Source organism: Hoplias malabaricus, chromosome 7, assembly GCF_029633855.1.
Source record: "Hoplias malabaricus isolate fHopMal1 chromosome 7, fHopMal1.hap1, whole genome shotgun sequence".
NCBI lineage: Eukaryota > Metazoa > Chordata > Actinopteri > Characiformes > Erythrinidae > Hoplias > Hoplias malabaricus.
The window spans coordinates 19809560-19833387 of record NC_089806.1 but is presented as its reverse complement, the minus strand read 5'-3'; the positions used below and the strand labels follow the sequence as shown (position 1 = coordinate 19833387).

The 23828-nt window shown below is 39.8% G+C and overlaps 2 protein-coding genes across 5 annotated transcripts in view; both read right to left on the bottom strand.

Annotated features, from left to right (window-relative positions):
- The window catches only part of si:dkey-71h2.2 (low density lipoprotein receptor adapter protein 1), a 71634-nt gene extending 56423 nt beyond the window's left edge, over positions 1-15211 (bottom strand). For all 3 annotated transcript variants that reach the window (XM_066676667.1, XM_066676665.1, XM_066676666.1), the window contains exon 1: positions 14954-15211. In XM_066676667.1, coding sequence (XP_066532764.1) covers positions 14954-15038 — 85 coding nt within the window. In that variant the 5' untranslated portion in view covers positions 15039-15211. The remainder of the gene's footprint in view (positions 1-14953) is intronic.
- A 2129-nt stretch (positions 15212-17340) lies between these two features.
- si:ch211-278j3.3 (E3 ubiquitin-protein ligase RNF19A) overlaps positions 17341-23828 on the bottom strand; it is a 29677-nt gene continuing 23189 nt past the window's right edge. Inside the window, exons 8-10 of one of the 2 annotated variants that reach the window (XM_066677082.1) lie at positions 22269-22400; positions 21772-22036; positions 17341-20751 (exon numbers count right to left, since the gene is read on the bottom strand). In XM_066677082.1, the coding sequence (XP_066533179.1) occupies positions 20577-20751; positions 21772-22036; positions 22269-22400 (572 nt within the window). In that variant the 3' untranslated portion in view covers positions 17341-20576. The remainder of the gene's footprint in view (positions 20752-21771; positions 22037-22268; positions 22401-23828) is intronic. The other variant, XM_066677083.1, reaches the window with a different exon arrangement.

Genomic DNA, 23828 nt, shown 5'->3' with positions numbered 1-23828 from the left:
TGTGGAAACTATAACAAAACAAAGAACACTTCTTGGCAACTTTATTTTTAAGAGTGTATTTTTGTCCTTTTCCTGTCTCTATAAAAATGAAGCAGGGCTTTTTACTTTCTGTTTGGAGAACTAGTCCTATATTAAGTGGTTCAGGTCACATTGCAGCAGTGAACATTTAGTAGAATAGCAGAGCTGGAAGAAAGAAAAGCTTTTAGTGCTCTCATAATCAGAATTTCATGAATACCAGAAAGTCTGAGCCCTGAAATTATATTTTATTCCAACAATGCTCACACCAACCTTCAACACAGGTCAAGAGTTCTCACCTACTTCATCTATTTCTGCCTCTCCATATCTCTACCTCTAATTATCTGAAGTGCAGTAGACAAGCTGTACCCTCCTGATATCTAATATGACTCCTCCTAGAAAAGGGGGACCTTTAAAATAGACAATGAAACCCTGGAACATGACCTTTACACATGGCTAATAGGGGTCTTTAGTGACGTGTGCAGCCTTATCAACGGTGCAAGCTGCTGAGGAAGCAAGTTTGGGAGAGTTTGGTAAAAAGAATAATTAAAAGTTCTCAGCTGGACACAAAAGTATTTCCTCAGAAGTAAAATAAAATGGAATTTAATGTCAATTTTTCACTAGCAGTGTCCACAATTGCAGGATATCCACTCAACTATATTTTTGGGGGGAGATTATTTTATTAAATGCAATCTATTCTATCGTTAAGCATATGGCAGTTTATGGGCACCATGGGCACCTACTGATGCATTTCCATGTACGAATTAAAATGACACATAACGTATAAAGAAATAACAGCGAACCTAAAATTGATTCAGCAGAAAAAATAAGATGATGGTGATAATATAAAGAAATATTACATACCAACTACAGAAAATAAAATAAAAATTGTCCATGGTCAATCAGCCAAATGCTACAGATGAGGTAGCTAGTGATTACATTGAAAAATGTTGAAATATCCCTTTAAGGATCTTGGTAAGGGCTCAGTGGTTGCATCCATTTCTCTGCATAGGCGATCAACCCAATTATTCTTTGAGGGTGTCATTATAGTGTTTATCCCAGTGTGGCTTGCTGTGTGAGACTAATCAATACCTGCTTTGGAAATAGTAGCAGGCCATTACATCTTGACAGGTGATCCAACAACCTTCTTTGAGTGGCAAACTGTGCATAGCAGGTTATCATAATTCTATTGGTGGGTGATGTTCCATTGTGGCATGGGAACTCACTACATAAATATTACAATATAGCAAACCTCTGTAACAAAGATTTTACTGCTTCTGGGTTGTTTGGGATTTCTGTGCTGGTTCCCAGCCTCTCTAAAAAGCAGTGATACATATAAAAATTATATTTTTTAATTTTACAGCCTCAACAGCTGCATTTTCAAGTTGCATGTGATTATGTTCAGAAATTTGTGACCAATGTGCAATGCATTAGTCTTTGATTTTCTACTGATATGATTCATTGAATCTCTGGGAATGGATCCCCTTTGTGACTATCAGATCATCCCCATTTCTTGGTTTCTTCTTCAAGCTTTGAGGAAGTTCTTCCTTGTCACTTTCACCTTTGACTTGCTCACTTGGGGGTTTTGTTTAGACTGAGTATAAAAAGAACATCCACCAAAGACTTACTCAAAAAGACGGATTGTTGTTCATCACTCTGTGCTAAATATTGTGAGAACTGTGAGTCAGTTCAAAGGCAATGTTTCTCAGCACAAGAATTGGGGTCTTTCACCAGACTACACTTCACAACATTATGAAAATATTCAGGAAGTCGGGATATCTCAGTGTGTAAAGGCCAAGGGTGGAAACCGCTGCTGTATGTTTGTGAGCATTGAGCCATTAGTCTGTACTGTTTGAGAATTCTTCAGGCTAAATGTGATGTACATAGCCAGGTGGGCTCAGGAATACTTTGGAAAAATCATTTTAACTTAACACAGTCAACCACTTCATCACGAAATGCAGCCTGAAACCATATTTTATATTTGCACAGAAATTATGGCAAATTCTCTGGGCCCAAAGTCATCTCAGATACACCAAAAGAAAGACAGTGAGTTCTGTGGTCCAATGTTTCAGCTTGTTTTTAGGAAAAACTGGTGTAGTATTCTACATACCAAAGATAAAGATCTAGATTGTTACCAACAAATTGTCTGTGATGGCAAATTTGTGATAGAATTGGGGTGCATCAGATAACGTCTTTTCCCAGAAAATTCATGTCTATTTCAGACTGTAGAGCAGCTCAAGTAGCACTGGGCAGCATAATGGTAATAGAGTATATTGCTGTATTTAAAAATGTGGAATGTATCTCAAAATGAGGGCGGCATTTATGACGTGGGTGTGGTGTGTCAAATTTATGTGCTGTGTTTTTAAAGCCCCTGAGAACATATTTTGAAATGTAGTTTTTAATAACTCTAAATGTAGGTGTTATGTGAAATATGCTGCAAAGTTTAAATCAAAAACAAAACAGAAATATAATAAACCTCTCAATGTAGAATGGGCAGTCCTAAAAGTGGATAATGCTTATGTCAGTATTACCCTAACCAATCACAAGGCTACCATAGCCAAAAGGGAAGTCAAAGAGATTGCTGAGCTAAAGCTTAAGAGCCATTTGAACAACTTAGTGTTAGCTGAATGGCCATTGAGTATTTAAAAGCACATAGACTCACAGCATGCCACCCTGCTGGCTACTAAAACAGTAAGATCAGCTAACAATGAGCCAGGTGTGTATTAAGTGTGACTTTTAAATCTGCGGGAGAAGCAGGAAACCTACCAGCCAACCATGAGCCCAATTATTTAAATCAGAGTAAAAACCCAGAAAAAAAAACCCTGCAACTGCTCTGCTTCGAGGTTGTGTGTTATTATCGTATTGTAAACAACACTCTGTTCTCTGGTGTCATGCACGGTCATTAGTATTTTGGACCATGCCCACAGCATTCTCAGAGAGCTCTGGGGAGTGTATTTTTGAGGAGAGATTTATCATAATTGTGTTTTTTATTTAAACTTTGCTAAACGTTTCACATAACACCCATGTTTAGAATTATACAAAAAAAATCTAAATTTCAAAATGAGTTCTCAGGGGCTTTAAGAACAGTTAAGAATTTCATTCATGTGCATTTAAGAGAGCAACAAAAAGGAGGCACTGTGGGAGCTCACCAACTGCTGATGTCATAGTCTGAAAATGGGTGGGCCCAGCAGCACACACACCAGTTGTGATTTTAGTTTGGGTTAAATCTGAACTGTGAAATCTGCTGTAGTATAAGGCATAGTGCAGCCCAACAGTGCACCCCCCACTCCATCATCCATGTTAATACTGTATGTCACAATACTATTTTGAGACTGTATGAAAAATGGGGATATCCCTAAGCTTAAGTCTTGTTTACAGCTTGAATGGGCAAAGATTCCACTTGCAAAACTGCAACAATTAGTGAATTCCATTCCCAAAGAAGTTTTAAAAGTGTAGTTAAATGAAAACATGATGTGATCCAGTGGTAAAAATGCCTGTCATAGCTTATTTTTTGGGTGTGCTGCAGGCAATTTATTTTAATTGTTTATATTTAACAAATACAAGTAAATTTATCATTGAAAACAAAGAAAACATTTTATTTGTCCTTTTCTGTCTATCTATCTACCGTTACACTTATATAGCGCCTTTCTAGATACCCAAGGACACTTTACAATTCAATCCACACACACTGGCGAGAAGAGGCAGCCAAACTCGCACAGTGTACTCTCGACCAGGAACGACCGTCCACCTGGAGGACTGCATCGGGCACTAGGATTTCACCCAGGACAGAGCGCCAATCCATATCTGGGCACACACACATTCACTCACACATACAGACTTTCATTCACAAACACACTCATTCACTCACACAGCAGGACAGTTATTAGACAGAAGCCAATTCACCTACCCTCCATGTTTTTGGACTGTGGGAGGAAACCGGAGCCCCCGGAGGAAACCCACTTGAACCCAAGATCCCAGCGCTGGGAGGCGATTGTGCCAACCACTAAGCCACCGTCCTTTTGGTTGTAAGTTTAATTTTCATGAACATTTACAAATGTATTCCATTTTATGAAAGTGTCCCAACACTTTCTAATGAGCTGCGTTTCTTTTTCAATTAAAATTACAGTATATTATTTTATGTTCTTTAGGACAGAACACAAATTCTCTGCTTTAGAATTTTTTTATTTTTATTTATTTATTTTACATATTTTGAAAATTTCATGATCATCAGACCATTAGAATTGGTTATAAAAAATGTTTTCAATAAATCATCTTCAGCCTAATTTCAAATAGAACATAAGAATAATTTTTCCTTTGCATTTAAATTATTTTAAAAAATATTAGGTTATGTTCTGACAGGGAACATTTGTAAAAATCAGAAATTAACAACACCCCAGTTAACTATCAACCATCTACACACCTCACTGTACTGCTTCCACATCACCTATCAGCAGCACAGATCAGCAGCATGGATGGGCTCAGCTGGTGTGTGCTGCATCAGAGGCCTCCCATGGGGGTTCAGCTCTAATGTTGCTTTTGCTGATTGGTGGGTTTGTGGGTGGTTTCACACTGGGTCCCCCACACATTATACACTTTCACTAATGGCTCGGGTTAAAAGGTCTAAGCTGGGAAAACACTGAGGTGAGAAAGTGTGAGGGCTCCATCCCCCTCAGAAAGCTTAACACAGAAATCCTCATACACCCCATGCACACCAACTCAGCAGCTCCAGTGCCGAATGCAGTCAAGCTCATAAGGTCTCATGAGATGTTTCAACAAATCCATGATCAGCCTCTTCATGCCAGTCTGTTAATGTTTAAAAATCTCACTTCCTTTAGGAAACTGGGGCATTTTCAGTGCTGTTTATTCGCTCATACGGAGCTCGACCTTAGGGGCTACATAACCACCGCTAGTTGCAGAAACCAGGGAATCAAGCAAAATATCTAATCAGCAGCATATGAAAAACCTCCACTACCTTTTCACACTCAAATTCATTAACATGTAGAAGAGATATATACTTTATCATTCACTCCAGTAACAGATCTAACACAAGTAGAATGTATCTGATATTCACCTGAAACTGTCTGGCCTGTGTCTGTTTAGGTTTACACACTAGGCACTGAATGAATCTTTTCAAGAGTAAGTTCTAGACACCCACACATCCTAATTCTTTCACTCACTAGTTAGAACTCTGTGGCGTAGACTTGACTGCATTCAGCCACAAATGTAAAGTGAAGATGGGTACTGATGTTGGTTGATTACTTCTGGATTACAAACACAGCTCTGATCCGTTTTGGAATAGAGCTCCAACGCTACAGATAACAGTTCCCCTGTCCATGATGTGGGCTTTTAAAACTCCACTCTAACACTGGGCATGGTGATATTAGACCCAGTCCTGCCCCAGAACATCCCAATCTATTGGTCTATGTTTTTTATTGAGATTACACAAGCTTAATGTGTGCATTAAAAACATTGAAATTGAGAAAACCATGTAGATGTAAAGTCAGAGACAGTAGCTCATCTGTTGCTGCACAGTTTGTGTTGGTTGTTCTCTGGTCCTTCATAAGTGGTCACCAGTCGCTGGCTGGATATTTTTGGTTGGTAGACTATTCTTAGTCCAGCATTGACACTGAGGGTTTTTAAAACTTCAGCAGCACTGCTGTGTTTGATCCACTTGCACCAGTATAACACACACAAACACACTGCCATCACATCACTGCAGTGCTGAGAATGATCCACCCAAATAATACCAGCTCTGTGCTGGTCCTGACTGTGACGTTTTGTGAAGCCCTGCATTTGGAAAGGCTCCAGACCTGAAGGTTACTGAATAAATAAATGAAAACTGTTCTGTCCTTTACATTTCATGATGAATGATTCAACAGAAAATGGCTAAACCACTTGAAATAAAGCCTTGTTTCATTACTGCATTAAAATCAAGAACTACAGAAGCTACCTCTTGAGCTATTGCAATGTATATGCAACAGAAGTCATCACCTGTAGAGTCTGGGCAGATGTTAACATCTGCCAAATAAAGAAGCTGTGGGACTTGAGATTTGTGTTGAGCGATTACAGCGGGGATCCACAGCAATGTGTTCATTTAAAAAAGGCATAGTCTTATCAAGAAAGATCTACAAAACAGAAAAGGATAAAGCAGGAAAAGATCAACAAATGCACTTCCAAAAAAAAAAAAAAAGACACACTCCTCAGAGTGCTTCAGCAAAAAAAAATAAAAAAAATATATATAAATAAAAAATACCTTCCACAAAATCTCACACATGACAGCTGGCTTGATATGCCCCAGTTTATTGGAATCATAAACACACTGTTCATTAATTATTCAGGCAATTCAGTGTTCATGCATTTATGTAATTTGTGATGAAATATGAATGTGCTTAAAAACACCCTCATTATGAGAGAGGCAGGGAATGTCAGTCACGTTTTCGTTTTCTGCTTCCTTTTTTTTTTTTGTCATGCTGCTTCTCTCTCGGCACGGAGGCTATGATGACAGAACCTTTACTCTTTTCCCGGAGTATGATAAAAGCTTCTCTTGATAAAAATAGAGAGTTTGGCAGTTTGGGAGAGTAAAAAAAAAAGACAGAGAAAAGGAAGAGAAATCAGGAAGAGGTACACAGCTTTCCTCACAGAGCAGAACCCAGTGCTTAAACTGAAGAAGGAGAGGAAAGTGAAGGGGTAAAGGCTTGTGGAGCTATAGGGGTGCAGCTTCAAAGAGAGAAGGGTCTTCAAAAGTGAGAGTCAGAGGCCTGGATAGAAATCAACATGAGGGGATTTTAAAAAAAAAAAAAAAAGGGGGGGGAGGCGGTAGAGGGGCTGGCATCATATTTTCCTGACAGCTGTCCAGGACATGAAGAGAGGTTGGACGTTGCAGATCTCTCTTCCTTTGAACAAAGCCGCTCTGAAGTCTGAATTTTTCATTCAAAAATTCCATAATTAACTTGACTCACTCAGATTGCCCCTGGTCCTGATAGATCTGTGTGCTGGGAGTGAAAGGCAGTCACAGAATGTGCCCTGATGTGTTTACATGCTTATTGTGTAAGAGAGACCATTTTGACGTAAGGCAAACAGAGAGAATTATTATTCATACCTTGTTGCACTTTGATTTATTAAAACAAATCAATTTAACATTGTTGAGGTCTGGGCTTTTCCCTTTCAACCATTTGCTTTTTGCAGTAATGTCTTTTTGAGAGATATTTGTCCTGTCAGACCCAGTGCTTTGATTTGGCTTCTAGCTTTAGGGGGATAGGCAGAAACACCTGGAGATTTTTTTCAAGTCTGGAGCATAATCTATTTCAAAAGCATGTGTGTGTGAAATGATTAGAGATTATCACTGTGATGACCGGTGTTCAGATTTAGGGAAAGCATATCCACATGCACAATACTAACTATTGTCCATAACTGTGTTGCTTTAGTTCAAGTCTAAAGAATCATACACCAAAACATTCATTAACTCCCTACATTTGGGGTAAAAGGAAAGCCATGGAAATTTGATTTGTTGAAGAGCCATCAGGTTATTGACTACCAGAATGTAGACTGAGCTAGATAGATGCTTTCTCTGTTCACTGAGCCAACTAAAGGTCATCTCCACATAAGTGGTGAGGCTTAATAAACTCGTGAAGCACTTTCCCCCTGACACATTCTTCTCCCAGACACACAAATCAATACAAAATCAGACTGGTGCAATTACAACAGTGCCCCAAAAGGAGGCATCAAACGGAAGGTTAAATAAATAAAGAGTTAAATCAAAGCTCACAGGGGAGTGCAGCAGCTGTCTGGCTCCGACAAAGCTGGCCAGGTTTGATCAAAGGTTTATTAAATATTAAACATATTTTCAGTTACCATTAACCTTAAAAACAGAGGGTTTGATGCTTGTGCTGCTGCAGTAAAGAGGCTACTGCTAAATGTTATTTAATGTAGATATCAGCATAGAGACTCATCCCCAGCACACTGTCCCAGGACCAATTTCATCTCCTCTCTCTTCAGCTTAGGTTGTTTTCTCTTAAATGGAGCTCAGCCAGAGAGATGTGCGTGTGTTATTGTCTGTCTGTCTCTTAGATGCTCCCATCCTTCTTTCATTGTCTTCAATCTCTACAACACTATCCCCTTCTATTATTCACTACCTGTGGGGGATAAGCTGCAGGGAGTCCCCGCATACTCAGACATTAGGGGATAAAATAGAGGAAGACTGAAGAGTGAAAAATGATTATTACTACAATTGTGTTTATAATTACTGTTGTTTTTGTTGTTAGAATCACAGCTGTAGAACTGTTTAGAAATATTATGTGCTCCCCAAAAAATAAAGCAGGGGGGTGCATCTTTTGATTGAACTGAACAGAATTAAAGCTCAGAGAGATCAAAAGAGAGAATGTGAGTGTGTGTGTGTGTGAGAGAGAGAGAGAGAGAGAGAGAGAGAGAACAAGGAAGAAAGTAAGATTCATTATTTCTGTTACTAAAACTGTTTATGGTTGTTATTTCTGTTGATATTGCTGCTATTGTTATGCTATCAGTACTGAACTATGCAGAAAAGTAGGAGAAAACAAGAAGGAAATAAAGAAAAATCTATTACAGGATAACGAACAGAGGTGAGAGAGAGAAAAACCGAGAAAGAGAGAATACCCCTGTTCAACTAATACTAAAGGACAGAAATATTGACTTGTTTTGGAGGAATGTTCTGAACAGAATAGCTTTTGCCTCTAGGAGCCAAAAATATTGTCACAAAGGGCAGTGAATAACGGAAAATTTCTCTTCCTTCCGTTCTGTTTTTGTTTTTACAGACAGAACATGCTGCCGGTCACTCAACTTAGGGTTGCAATCTGTGCACACACAAACACACAAAGGATGTTTTGAAATGACTACATAAAACTCTGTAAAGAAAAATCAGTTGTAGGTTATATGGGCACTTTATACTTTACACCACCTCAGTTACAGAAGTGTATCAGTGAATGCAAACAAAAAAGTGTCCCTAGATGTGAGTGAATGTCACCCTGTGAGGCACTGGCACCCCCCCTCCGGGGTGTGTTCCTGCCTTGTGCCCAGTGATTCTGGGTGGACACCGGACCCACCGCGACCCTGAACTGAAATGAATAATATCAGGGTTGACTGAAGAGTGTGAGACACAAAGTGAAACTGAAGAGAGTGAGACAGTGAGAGAGAGAGCGCAAGATCATAGTCCCTCTATGCAGATGAGAACACAAGTGACTCAGTCATGATTAGTGTGATTACTGTCAACTTAACGGCTGCCTCAGTGGCAGCCTGCACAACAGTCTGTCTACTTCTGTCACATACAAGTCAATCTCTGTCTCCCTCCCTCCTTTTCACTCACCAACACTGTCTCTTCTTCTTCCTTCATTCTTTTCATTACTCAATCCCTCTCTGGCTCTATTTCTCTAACTAAATCTCACTGTCTCTCAGTGTCTCCTTCATTTCTACCTCTCACTGTCTTTATCCTCAAAATCTCTGCTTCTCCCTGCTCTTTCTTGACATTTCATTTTTCTCAATCACTCATTTCCCTGTCTTTATCCCTCTCTCAATCGTGCTTTTTCTCTTTCCTTACCTCTCTGTATCCTCTCTCCCTCTGAACCACGCCGTCCCTTAGACTCAATTTCACTTTTCTCACTGCCTCTCTCTCCCGACTTCACACTTACCTTCTTTGTATGACACTTTCCTTCTCTCTCTGAATCTCAATCTCTCCTTCTGTGTATCACACCTCAATCTCAGTGTGTCCTCTCACTGTTTGCTTCTCACTGTGCATCTATTTGCTCTTCTCTCAGTCTGACCTTTCCTTTTCAATCTTCTATTTCACTCTTACTGAAACACACTTGTACTCCACCTCAGTAGTGCCTTCTCTATTTGTGGGTCTCTCTGGTCTTCTGTTCTCTATGTCCCTCTCTCCCTGTATCTCTCTCTATCTGTTTGTCCCCAGCTCTCACTATCTCACGCTCCTTCAGTGGATAATTAAGCGGGACAGAGGGTTTCTGACTATTTCAGTCCCTCTCTCCCTCATGCCTCTGGGTCAGCTGGGCTGATGTCACGTTCAAATACTCTGCAGTGACAAAGAAGCAAAGATGTGTAGCCAAAACAGCTTAATTTTATTTCTGTGCACCCTAATATAAACAAGGGATCACAAATCAGTAGAAAACTCCAGGGTGTTTTTAAATTGCATAGCAGTGGTAGTCTATACGGATTCTGCAGTAAACTCCAACATAGGTTTGTGTGTGCCCCTATATGGTGCAGTATGAGCGAGCGAGCAAGAGAGAGAGAGAGAGAGAGAGAGAGAGAGAGAGAGAGAGAGAGTGTCTTATCTTCTCTTGTTAATTGGAAGAGTGCCACAGAGGACAGTTCTGTCATCAGCATCTCGTCCTTTAGAAGCTTTTAAGTGGACACCTGAGCGACTCCCACACATACCAGCAGCAGTACATCCTGCACTCCACATTGTTTTCTTTACTCAGATACGCATTGAAATTGCCGCAAGCCTTAGCCTAAAGCAGAACGTAGGAGTGCTGAATAAGTGATAGTGGGAGTTCTCTGCGAGGTTTAGCTGTCACAGGTATGGATGTAATGCAGCTTTCTGTGTGCATCAGTGGAGAGTGAGAATAACAAGAACACTTACACTGCCATTATACTGAATGCCAAGCAGCATAACAGCAGAAGACATAAATGACCTGGTGTATGATTATATTGCAGCAGCATGTCTCTCTCTCACACAAACATACACACGCAAACGCCCATGTTAGAATGACTTAGAAGTAGTCAGTCATTAGTAGATGCGTCTACTTTTAATCAGAGTGTATGTAAAACCAACTGTCTTCTCCTCACCAAGCAACGCACATGGTGCCACATATCAAGAAAAAATAGCCTCAGCAAAATCAGAGCTGTAGAAAATGGGTTGGGGCAGGGGGTGGGGATGGGGGGGTGTCCTACAGCTCATGGCAATCATACTGACCTTTGGAACAGTCACTTGCATTTCCATGACACAATCAGATGGGACAGAAGTGTCTCTCTGTGGGCACACGCCCCAGCTTTCCTGCTCATGCCAACTCGATGACCTCGACAGATGATGGCCACCAGGAGTCCCACCAGGATGTGCTTAGCTTTCACATTCACTCCTGGCTCCAAATATGGAAACACGGCATTGGACTCGGACACTGCTTTGTATTCACACATTTGAGAGGAGGGAGAACAGATAACCACTAGCTGTGCATATTTATCCACAGGAGGGAAATTACAGCTTCAGTTCTGCATCAAAGCCATGGCTGGAGAGGCAGCTCACCATGAATATTCATTGCTTCTATGCAAATAGATGCAATATTATTTAGCTCTTAAATTCAGGTTTGCACACTATTCCCAGAGCATCCATGGGGTTTCTGCTGTGAGCTGACTTCTAATCATTTACAGCTCTCCAGACTGACGTGGACGAGCTGCGTTTGATCACCCTGCCTTCAAGACTGACAATTCAGGGATGATGCAAATAAGCAACTGCCTTTCGTTATTGTTATATTTTAGGATAGCTGCCGTATAGTGACTGCAATCAGCTGCTTCCGCTGTATACATTATTACAGGACTGAGGCTGCAGGTCTATGGCAGCTAGCTAGCAGGGAGAGTTTACAGGTGCACAACATTCCTGGATGTTCTGCCAACCACCATCTGTTGAAACAAAAGAAGGTGGCAGAGCACACTGGAAAGAAAGTGTAGCATTTCCAAAGATTTTAACCCCCCTTATACTTAATGAGGGCTTTAGCTGCTTTACGCAGAATGGGAGACACTGGAGCCATGTATCATGTTCAATGCAATGGGCTGGTTAAATGGACATAAAGCCCACAGCATGGAGCTGTGAAAGAATAGAACAGTTCACATGGGTGATGTAGCAATAGCCAATACTTCTGAAATTATTTACAAAAGATGTATTTAAATGTTACAGTATAAGACACTATACTGCTACGCTTCTAAAATGTTTTTCAGGATTTTATGGTGTTTTAATAATAATGAGTGTCCTGATTTGTCTGTCCAGGCTATTGAAGTCTATACAGTGCAATAAACATGAATTAAAAAGTGAGCGTAACTGCTGAGCAAGTAATGAAAAAGAATGGCAGCAGGCTAATGAGCAATTAAGAAGCTACCAGTCCAGCTCTGTAACCGCTAACCCGCAGCAATTAAACCCAGACAGTTTGACCCGAGCTGTTAGCTCTGCTTCAGAATCATAATGTAGAGACAGGCAGACATTGGGAAATCATTAAAATTTAATCCAATGCGAACATATCCAAATTACACTGTCACACACACACACTTGAATTTAATAATTCATTTGGCTAATTTTCTAAAGTGTCACTCAGACGGGTGTTGTGCAGAGCATTTAACTGCACAATTTGCAGTTCGGTTTCTGTGATGTGTGCGAGTGTGAATCTGGGATGCCCCCCCCAAGAACGGCTCTCATAGCTGAGAGTTCACACATCAGAGTGACAGAATGTTGGACCGCAGGCTACAGTCTGCCACAAACTCCTCACTGCCTGTCAATCCGCATGTGACACAGGCGCTTTCATAAAGAAGCCGACTTCAATCTCTTCCCCCTTTACCCCACAGCTGACAGCACCACACACACACACTCTTACACCAGCCATCAGGCAATGGATGGCCTTAGGACAAAGGTTTGTGATTTATCTCATATAATGTATAAGGCATAAAATTTACTGTTGTTTAGATATTGTAGTTGTATATTGTTGCTGTAGTAACAAATCTCTGCATATCCATGTTTTTATTTGTTTGTTTGTTTGCATAATTTGAAAACAGCAGCTTCTGTTTAGGCTGTGAACTGAACAAAAGAATGATCCAAAATAACTTACAATTAAATCTTATTCTATTACCTTATATAGATCTCTCCAACTGCCACTCCCAGCTTGCCTTTATACCTCAGGAAAAGTTTAACTTACAGACATAACAAGCCTATCACAATAATCAGAAGGCTCCCATGTGTCAAACCATCGAATCTAATCAACATCAAATTTTAACAGGGCATTAATGAGCAATTCAAGTTGAAAAAACATGCACCAAAAAACAAACAAAAAATAACCCCCACAAACAAGAAACACATCACACTGATCCTAGGCTTCAAACTCATGAAATTATTAACTTGCACACATAAGAAATCGCAAAAATTTGTACCATATAATTATCATAGTGAAGTGTGTTGATGTAAAAATAATACCCAAAATGTAAAGAAAATACCCCCAAAAAAACCCAAAATTAAGCCCATATATAATACCTCAGTAAAACGAACCACCATCAAATATGTAACAAAATATGTCAAAATGCCCAAAGTGGTCAGAAATGATGTTATCATGTATCAAATAGTGGGAAAATAACAGAATATAAAAAGATTTTAGTGATTCCCAAAGTGGGGGCCTATGGGGCTGTGGAGCTTTTGGAGGGGCACTGCAAGGCAGATGGATGAGATACATATTGCCTGTCACTTGTAATAATCCCACTGTAAAGGTGATTTGTGACTTGTGAATTTATTTGGTCTGTTCAGTAAGACATTGCAGTTTTGCATGAATTTAAAAATAAATTCCAGTGGAGGCTGGAAGCCAAAATATGTATGGCACAAAAATTCTCATCAACTGTGGGTGGATATGTGCTGAAGAAACTGTTTGAAAACCACCAAACTAAATGATGTGTTACTGTCTCAATTATACACTTTTCTGAAGCTCTAATTGTAATTTTTAAACACATTTTCCAGGTTCTAGTTCAATACACTTTCTTCTTTCTACAAATTTGGCATTCACCACTGTTTCACTGAGGATCGAACAGCTGAATAGAGATTAATTAATAGAAGACAGAGTACTGAATTTATTTATTTACTTGTTTTTTTTTTAATTCCAATTACCGCACAGGAAAAATGTATATACTAAATATATACTATTTATTCCTTATATATTATATATAGTGACATGTTGCATTCTAGAGAAACATGTCAAATCTGTATTGGCCAGAGTGTTGGTGACAGTAACCACTCATGAAAAGTCTAATCTCTCACCAAAGTTAACACCTGAACGTGCTGTCTGATGCCAGAGACCATGTTTGAACTTTCATGATGGGGAGCTACATGAAGCATTAAATCTGAGGGAAAAATTAGCCAATTGAAAACAAAATAACATTTTTTCATTACTTTATCATTCTCAACATCACATAGCCCATACAAAACTCAGAAGTCATCTGTATGTCCACAGTTTGCTCTGGATACCAAGTAACATTCAACATTCATTCTGATCAGAGTCATGGTGGGTCCAGAGCCTAATCTGGGCATAAGCCCTATGATGTACAGGGTGTGTTGCATACTCAGTCACTTAAACATGTGTGAGAGACATGTATTTGGGCTGTGGGAGGAAAGCTTCGCACACAAACCCATGAGAACTCAAAAAAGGCAGTGACCAAAGTCAAGGATCAAACCCAGGACCATTAGAATCAAGAATCTGGAGTTGTGTGGCAGCAACATTACCTATAACACCTTCATGCTGCCCTTCAGTAACTAGAATTAATATAATTAATCATTTTACTAATTATAACCAGCATTGTAAACAAATTAGTGAATCATTGTTATTTCTCGAAGACTACCACAAACAGATCACTGAATAATTTAGTTTACACCTCAACCTCTAAGAAACACTCTAACTAATGTAGTATTTAATGTTAAAAGTTGGCATAACTCAAAAAAAGGACATTTTTGCATCTTGCTAATGGTTAGCAGCGTGTGAAATGAACATTTGTATTTTTATATGAGTTATAAGTTGGACGTGCTTAACTCTGTAAACAGACCAGACATATAAAGATTTCAAATAAATATTGTTCCAGAGCTCCACAAACAAACATTTATGTTAAATATGATGGACTACATATTAGCTCAGTTAAAGCTGGTCTTAATGTAGCCGTTACTCACTCTCGTGTTTGGAGGTTCCCCAGGTGTGCCGCGGAACTCCGGGACTCTTGATGATAGCTCTGCCGGCGGATTTAAGCGCGTCCATTCCGTGGGGGAGGTGTTTTCTCCGATCAGGTGGAGCTCTCCCGCCCCGGGTCTGCGGCGGTGGATGAAGAAAGAGAGAATGCAGGAATAGACAGGATGAGTGTGGCACCGAATTTTGGTTTGTCAGAGAGAGGCGCTCCTCTCCGTCATGAGGAAGATGCCGAGAGAGACACGCTGTTTAACCCTTCACTCTCCTCACAGCGCGGTGAGGAGAGAAGAGGCTGTACACGCCCCCTCACTGGCCACGCCCACTGCCAGTGCAACGTCACGAGGACGGAGTTCCAAAACACGCTAAATTAAATTAACAGTACTTCTTAAACCAATGTATCCCTCCCTGTTGCTGAACCATAAGCCTTTATTCTAGATGTTGGAACAATGCTGTGAGAATTTAAAGGCGATATTCACAGATATTATTACAAATTTGAGGATGTTTCCTCGTCATTTGCTAGCTCTCCAGGGTAACACTGACTTATTTTGCTGTAGATAGAACTGACTCTAAATTAGTACTATCTGTATGAAAGTAAGTACACACCAAAAGTGCTACAAAACTAAACAATTAACAAATGAGTTTCTGTAGTAATTCAAATAAAATTCGAATAAAAGCTTACAGACAAGTTAAACTTCAGCCATGTCACCTTAAAGGACATGTAGCTTCTGAACATAATCAAACCAGAGAACAGTGTCCCTGCAATTGTAGATGTTCTCTTTAAAGCCACATATTCCTAAGGGAGATCATGTTCATGTTTTGGAGGTGAATAGTCCTGAAACCTGGTGACTTTATAGGCTCATGTGCCTAGCAGAACATCTGTGCCCACTTTAAAGTACCCCTCTCGTCATTAATTAAACCCCTCACAACTCATCTATGTTCATCAAAATTATATATGTAGGAGGTATTAGAAAGAAAGAATCCCCCAATGCCTTAAATCTCTACATTAAAGCGTCTTAAAATGTAACTCTACGGCTTCTTGCTTCAGGATCAACTTCTTTTTACAAATGTGAATAACCTCACCTATCTCCACTTACCTCTCCGCCACAATTCTTCAGCTTGAAAGCTCTGCCCCAGAAGTTGATATGATTGGTGTATATATATATATATTCTCTTATGGACTAGTGTCCTACATTGTTCTCCCATTATAAAACATTGCAAATGAGTTTCTTTATTTGGACTGCATGCAACAGTGGCAAAGTGACAGAGATCCATTCAATAGATCTGAGAAGAGTTGTCCGTAATGCAGAACTAAACATCTAACCTCAGTATCGCTACTAATCACAAGCAAATTCTCGTGGCAGTGTTCCAGCATGTACTGCAAAGCCTTGCTAAAAAAAAGAGTAAAAAGGATGTTCCTAATCACTGCCCTGAACTTGTAGAAGTGCTGTATCAGAGAATTATATCTGAGAGAATATTTGAGAATAAGGACTGCGGGTGCAGTTCCCATGTATTTATAGTTGTCCAGTAGAATGACGTGTTATTGCCAGTCTCCTTGCAGTGCTGCCTTCTACAGTTTAGTCTGTCCTGTAGCGCCCTCTTTGTGTGCTATGTATTTACTACAGCATCTCATCTCTAACAAGCAGCATGGTAATGAGAACAAGTTCACTTATGCACCAGTAAGACAGAATATTAGACAGAACACCAGAATATTAGACAGAATACATATAAATATATATAAACTTCAAATGTATTGCTTGCAACATATAGCAAATATGTTGGGACAGGGGCAAATTTACTGCTGTTTTACATGATTAAATTATCCATTCATTGTCTAACTGCTCATCCAGTCCAGGATTGCAGTACTGTGTTATTTCACATTTACGTTTAAATATACTTACTAATCATTTGAGGTATAGATACACACAAAAAAACTATTTTGCCATTCTTAATTTGCACAGCTGCACTGGGCCTTCTTTAATGTAATTTGCCATCTTTCATGTACAGAAATTTCTCTGGATTCCCACAGAGTTTGGATGATATTATGCACTAAAGATGGGGAAAAATTTAAAAGATTCCTGCAGCAACTCATTGTGCATGAATATGTTGGATTATTCGCTGGTGAATTTTTGGACAAGTAGATTACATTAAGATGTTTTTGTAGTATATTTTTCAACATGTGTAGTCTTAGGACTAGCTCCCCCTCCAGGGTGTGTTCCCACCTTGCACCCAGTGATTCTGGGTGGACTCCGGACCCACTGCGACCCTGAACTGGATAAACGGTTAAAGACTGTGAACGAATTAATGAATATTGTCCAAAAACAAGGCTCATCTTTCACTTCAAATGTTTATTTATATACCATTTCATTTTCCAAGCCTACATTGCACTTGTTTGTGTAACTTTGGATTAGTGGGTAGACCCACCCACATCTGCGGGGTATTCCTTCTTATCCACTGGCCTTTTCCAGAAAAGAGGCCTCAGCTAACATGCCGAAGTGAGGTTTTCCTTTAGTGCTGACTCACAAAGAGCAGACCTGGGTGTTTTTGTAAAGAGTTGTCATGCCTCTGTATGCTGTAGTTATGATCTGAGAGACTGTCTCTGCTTAGTTCCACAATAGATGAATCCATCTGTACTGCAGCCCATACACTCTGCTTCCTCTTCAGCAACTGACTTTAATAAAAACAAGTGATGATTCCTCATGTACATAAGAACAGCCAGGCAAAAGATTAATGTAGTTGTATGCAACATGTAGTGCAACCTTGGTCAACAAATTGTATTCCTTAATAAAAATAAGTTAAAGCCCCTGGGAACCCATTTTGAAATTTTGTGGGGTTTTTTTGTGCAAGTCTAATGTTCTCCATGTGTCCATGTGGGTATCCTCTGAGTGCTCAGATTTCCTCCCACAGTCCAAAAACACACGTTAGTAGGTGGATTGGACACTCAAAATAATTGGCCCTAGGTGTGAGGGTGTGTGTGTGTGTAGCACTTTGAAGGACTGGTGCCCCCTCCAGAGTGTGTTCCTGCCTTGCGCCCAGTAGGCAATGAATGAATGAATGAATGAATGAATGAATGAACGAATGAATGAATGAATATTTCTGAACTTGGGTGTTATGTGAAAGGTTCAGCAAAGTTTAAATGAAAAACACAAAAATAAATGTGATCAATCTCTCTTCAAAAAATGACCAAAATGCGCTCCTCAGACTCCTCTGAGAACGGTGTGGGCGTGGTCCAATACATTAATGAGGTGCGTGACTCACAGCTCCCTATCACTGGAGAACAAATGCTGTTTACTTTACCATGACAACACACGGCCTCGGGAAAGAGCAGTTGCGGGGTTTCTACCGTGAACAGTCATTTTACACAAGATAACATTACACAATAAAATGGCACAGGCGGGTAGAATTATCATTATACAGCCGTTCATGTACGAACCTACGAACGTATTTTATGTGTCCGTGGTGAGGTTTCCTGTAATTATTTATATTATTATATATATGTTAACTTTATTGTACAAACTGGACACTTTCTAGAGTGTCTCCAAATTGATGCTTTCTACCGCTGCTACTCCGCTGTACTGCCGACCGAGTGTTTCTGCCTTCCCCACTGTTACTCTGCTCTGCGCACCGGCCAAGTGCAGCTGATATCTCCGCTGATACGCCATTAAACACGCCGACTGAGTGTAGCTGCTATCTCTGCTGCACTCAGACTTAATCCATTCAGGCTCGTTCTGTATTGTTTTGTGTCCTGTTTGCTATGTCTTTCATTCCCTCCCCATAGCTGCGTACCTATCGCTAGCTCGTTTACTAATGGCTCCTAAGCCGTACTCAGAGAAGAGGCAGGGCTATGGTAACCTTGTGATTAGTCAGGGTAATAGGGTAAGCATTACCCACTTTTAGGACTGCCCTTTCTACATCGAGGGGAGAGCAGTACTGGTAATTTTTAAGGAGAGATTTATCATATTTCTCTTTTGTGTTTTTTTTTTAAACTTTGCCGTACGTTTCACATAACACCCATGTTTAGGATTATACAAAAACACAAAATTTCAAAATGGGTTCGCAGGGGCTGTAAAAGATCTTGTACAGGGAATAGTCTAATATATGGTAATTCTCTGCACATTCTTGTGCACATGTACATTTTACACAATTTTCCCAATTTTTTAACATCACTGGACAGCTCCACACAACTAGAGGTGGAGTACTATCTTCCCAATTCTGTGTTAGCTAGAATTGTGCTGAGTGACGGGGAAGAGGGGGCTATCTTACCCACCTAAAGGGTGTGAATCTAATTTAGAGCAAAATTTGTATTTGCTGAGATTGAAATACTGTTCGGTGGGCCGGGGCTAATTGGTACTTGGGGAAGCCTCTATATTTGCATGCCTTTTCGAGGGTTTTTTGGGTGTTGGCACACATTATGGCACAGCATTAACGGTTGTGTCTTCCAATTACCTCATTGACACTTATCGCATTACAATATATTTTTTGCCTCAGTCCGTTGAACTCAGAAATTAGCAAAATGTATGCAATAAAATAAGCAAAGAAAGGTGTAGAGGAAAATTGAAAATAAGGGATAATGGATGCCCACATTGTTGCATACAACAATATACTGACCTTGTCATGAAAACAAGATCTATTATCTAAACTGAGCCTGGCTCGATATTTCAGTCAGTTATTAAAGTAGCGGTGGCCCACTAAAAACATGATAAAAAGTTGAAATCAACATTCATAAGCAGTTCATAGTCTCTCATACTGGGGAGAATACATTTATGTATAATAAACATTTGGCCAATTTTTTTAATTGCGCTGCTATAAATGACAGGTCTAATTAGCTAAATGCTACACAGAGGGCTCTTTGTCTTAAGAGATTACTAGAATAACATCAGTAGAGAATCCAAAGTCTGAGTGAGGGTTAAATCTAGATCGAAGTCCCATTATTTCCACTGCAACTCACTTGAAACGGGACAGGGCCTGGTGTTATGTAAAGACTTGCATAATTCAAGTTGAATAAACACCACAAGGGTAAGCCCTAGATACCCTGTTGCTGAGTAGCCTGTAGCACTATTGTGTCCAGCCAAGGAAGCATTGGATTCCACACCGTGGCAGTGTTTTTTTGCAAATCAAACCAGGCCACATACCCCCGCAGAAGAAAACATACAGCCATTTCCTCCATGTATTGTTAGTTGAGTGAGATGAAATCATATAGCCGCTATGTACAAGGGTATGTACTGCAGCTAGAAGGTGGATGGGAAAAAAATAATCACCATCCAGGTAGGCAATCTCTTCACTGCAAATTAATAAAAAAGAAAAGAAAGAGCTAACACCCATTAGAGTAGTTGACAAACATGCTCGCTGTCATTTCAGTTCGTATTGTAGTAAGTAATCCTCTTCTTGGCTTTATTTTTAATTTTATTTATTTTTGGCAGCTGCCCTGGACTTCTGTCTCCATACCCTCTTTCATTATTCTGAACTCTTTCTCTCTTGCGCTTTCTCGTTCTCTTGCTCTCTCTCTCTCTCTATGTGGGTCTCCATGTCGCTGACTCTGCATTAGAGGCAGAGGCTAGAAGCAGCTGGTGTGCGGTGCAGTGGGTGGTGGAAGCGGGAGTATCCAGCGTGGGCTCAGACGTTGTCCGTCTCAGTGAGGGGCTGTTGTGAGGCACAGAGAAGTTGGTGGGGTTGATGGAGGGACTCTGCTGACAGGCTTCTGCTGGACAGGACACTGCTGAGGCTTGGCTGCCTCCCCCTCCTTGGCTGGGCCTCTATTTCTACACGCACCTCGATGTTAGTCCCCTCCCTATAGCCAAACACAACAGCATACCAGCACATTATTACCCTGAAAAGAAAATGACATTGACTTTTCATAGAAAGAACTTATTTAGGTATGAGCTTGCTAATAAAGCAGTTGGAGGTTGAGTCACCCTGTATTGAGACAGGTACTGATTTAGAGGAGCCAGGACCCTTTGTTCGAAATAGCCCACTACTCATTATTCCCTACATTACTCACTATATAATGCACAGTTATAGGGAACTGAATTCACAAGGGAAGCCAATGCTTTTGGACAGAAACTCGTGCGGTTTTGCTTACTGTCGATGGCAGATTCTGTCGGATAAACACTGTAAACAACATGCCACTATAACCACTGAGTCTAACTTCACACATTTGAAAAGTGTTGCGCGTGTTGTTTCACAAAGGGCCTAATAAATATATTGCATTTGAAACATCCCTCACAGGACAGCTGTAGGTTATTCTGTGTTCTAAATGCTACATAGCTGCAAAGGCTGAATTACACACAATGTATTACAGGTATCCCCTATCCACTACTTACTGCGATGCATTGTAATAGTTTGAATGCACAGAAATTGTGCGCTATGTTTTTGAACACTAATACAAAATGGCAAAAGCACAAAATAGTGCATATAGTGAATTTGGCATGGTTTCTGACATTGCCTAAGGCTGTCCAGCAAAAAGGGAAGAACAATTCCAGCTGGAGAGTTATTTTAGCTTAGCTTAGCTTATTTTAACTTGTCTTTTTTTTTTACTTAATATTTTAGTTTCTTTTTTGTCATGTGTAAATAAAGCTTCATATCCCCCCCTTGTTTGACCTCTGTGTATGTGCGTGATTCTTGCTAAATCCACACTAGTTTGTGTATGTAGAATATAGAATAGAATAGCACACACCTTCAGAGGTACCACCTCTGATTTCTAAAAGTGCAGAAGAGGTAAGGGTTATTTTAAAAACTGGACACTGCTTTGAAATTAAGTTATTCAGCTTGCTCAACACACTCTAATGGGGTCTAATGATTCAGGACTAACCTCAAGGCAAAAGTCTGTGTACTGCCAAAGGCGCCCTCTTCAACTGCATCAGCGTCATCAGACTGGTCATCTTGCTCAGCGCTGTCCGTCTGTCCATCATCAGGAGAATCAGAGGATCCCTCAGGCTGGGACTGGACGGCGCTAGTGCTGGGGAACGCTGCCACTTCCTCCACATTAACACTCACTTCTTGGACAGCAGTATCGTTCAGAGCTGGCTTGGGCTCTCCAGTCCAGTGGTCACTGACTACATGAGAAAACAAAAGATCTTCAAGAGAAGTTGAAACTTTATCAGATCAGAAGGTCGAACTAAAACCTAAATAAGATAATATTTTTACATCTCCTAACTTTACAATGACATTCTTACATTTTGATAGGTGACTCCATGCTCTGCAGGAGGAGTGTTCATATTTGCCATATTTTTTTTCTGTATCTAAAAAGGTCCCATCCAAAAAATGGCATTCTGATTATAGATGTCAATTTAGTGTTTGAGAACTCACAAGTGGCCAGGTCTTCTAGTTGAATCTTGCGTGTTTCAGGAGGTTCAGTCTGAGGTCTGCACCAGCCATTCCGACACAGCGACATGGGAACCACGCCATAAACATATGTCAACATCAGAGGCACTCCAACAGCTGCAGAGACAGATATTCATAGTTTTGTGCAGTTTAGAGGGAGAATGATATCCAACCTCCATATGAGACATCAATTCCCAAAGGTGAGACCAACATTACTTTCTGACATAAAAATATTAATGATTATCGGTTATTGGGTTTCCAGTTATTTTCAGGTATATATCATAATTTTCAGAATTGAATCTTTATATTCTTATTGGTACCTAAAGCATAAAAAACCCTTGAAATTCTGGCAAATATGCAGCCTTGATGGCATTTTTTTGTTTGCCTGACTCTGATTTTCTATATTTCATTGATTTAATATCAAAACATCTACACAACTAAAGGTTGAACATGGATGAGGTATTCTCATTACCAAAAGCTGTGTTGAATGAATGTGTTACATTAATGTGTTAATGGAATAAAGTACCAAAGCCACTTCACTTTTTATTTTTACCCAATTTTCTCCCAATCACGCTTCCTTCAAAATATTTAAAGCAGTCTACACAGCTTTTTTAATTTCTGCTAATATAGCCTCATTGTACAGACCCACGCACATAGAGGAAACCCATAACAGCCCAGTTATTTTATGTTAGCCAACAGATGCACAGCTTGGCCCCCTAAAAACATTTTATTTTATGGTCATCTTAACAGGAAGAGACAGTTGTCAGTGTGATACTCACTCAACTACTTAAGAATTGTCTTTGTTCTAAGATGCATTTGGCAAACACAACCCTGTCTGATATGGATATGACATGGACTGTCACAAGAAGGAAATTCAGCCAGCTTCTAGGATTGAACTTTGGGGGTGTGGGAAAAATAATTTCCTGAAAAAGTAAAAGCAAGCGTCTTGCAAATAATGGAGGAAGTAATTAAGGGTTGGGTACAGCATGTTTCCTTCTTGTGTTACATTACTTACTTTGTTTTCTCTGGTATTTTCTTTTTCTTTCTTGCCCTTTGTTCTATGTTTTTATTTACTCTTCTACATGCTTTGTCTACTTGTTTTTGTTCTTAGTGTGCTCATTTATGCCATGCTCTTGCGTCTCTGTTGCTACACCCTTATCACATCTAACTGACATGTCCTCTAATTATGTTCCAGGTGTTTCATGTTCTTGTATCCTTAAGCATGACTATACAGTGCTTCAATTATTGCATTGATATGGTTTTTGTTGTCACTTTGATGTTCAGCTGAATTGAGTAGTTGTTTCCTAGGTTTGTATTTTTATGTTTGGGTTTAGTATGTGCTTTTTAAGTTTACATTTATTAAAGCCCCCTTTGCGAGTGTATTAACTTTCTATGTTTCTTCGTCCCCACATTTACTACACTCCAGCTTCCTACCGAGCAGCTGGGCATTATATTTAGTTATTGAGACTGCTATGTAATATTCTGTATAAATAAATATAATTATACATTTTCTGGGGTCTTTTTTCCTGATGTAATTTTATGCTG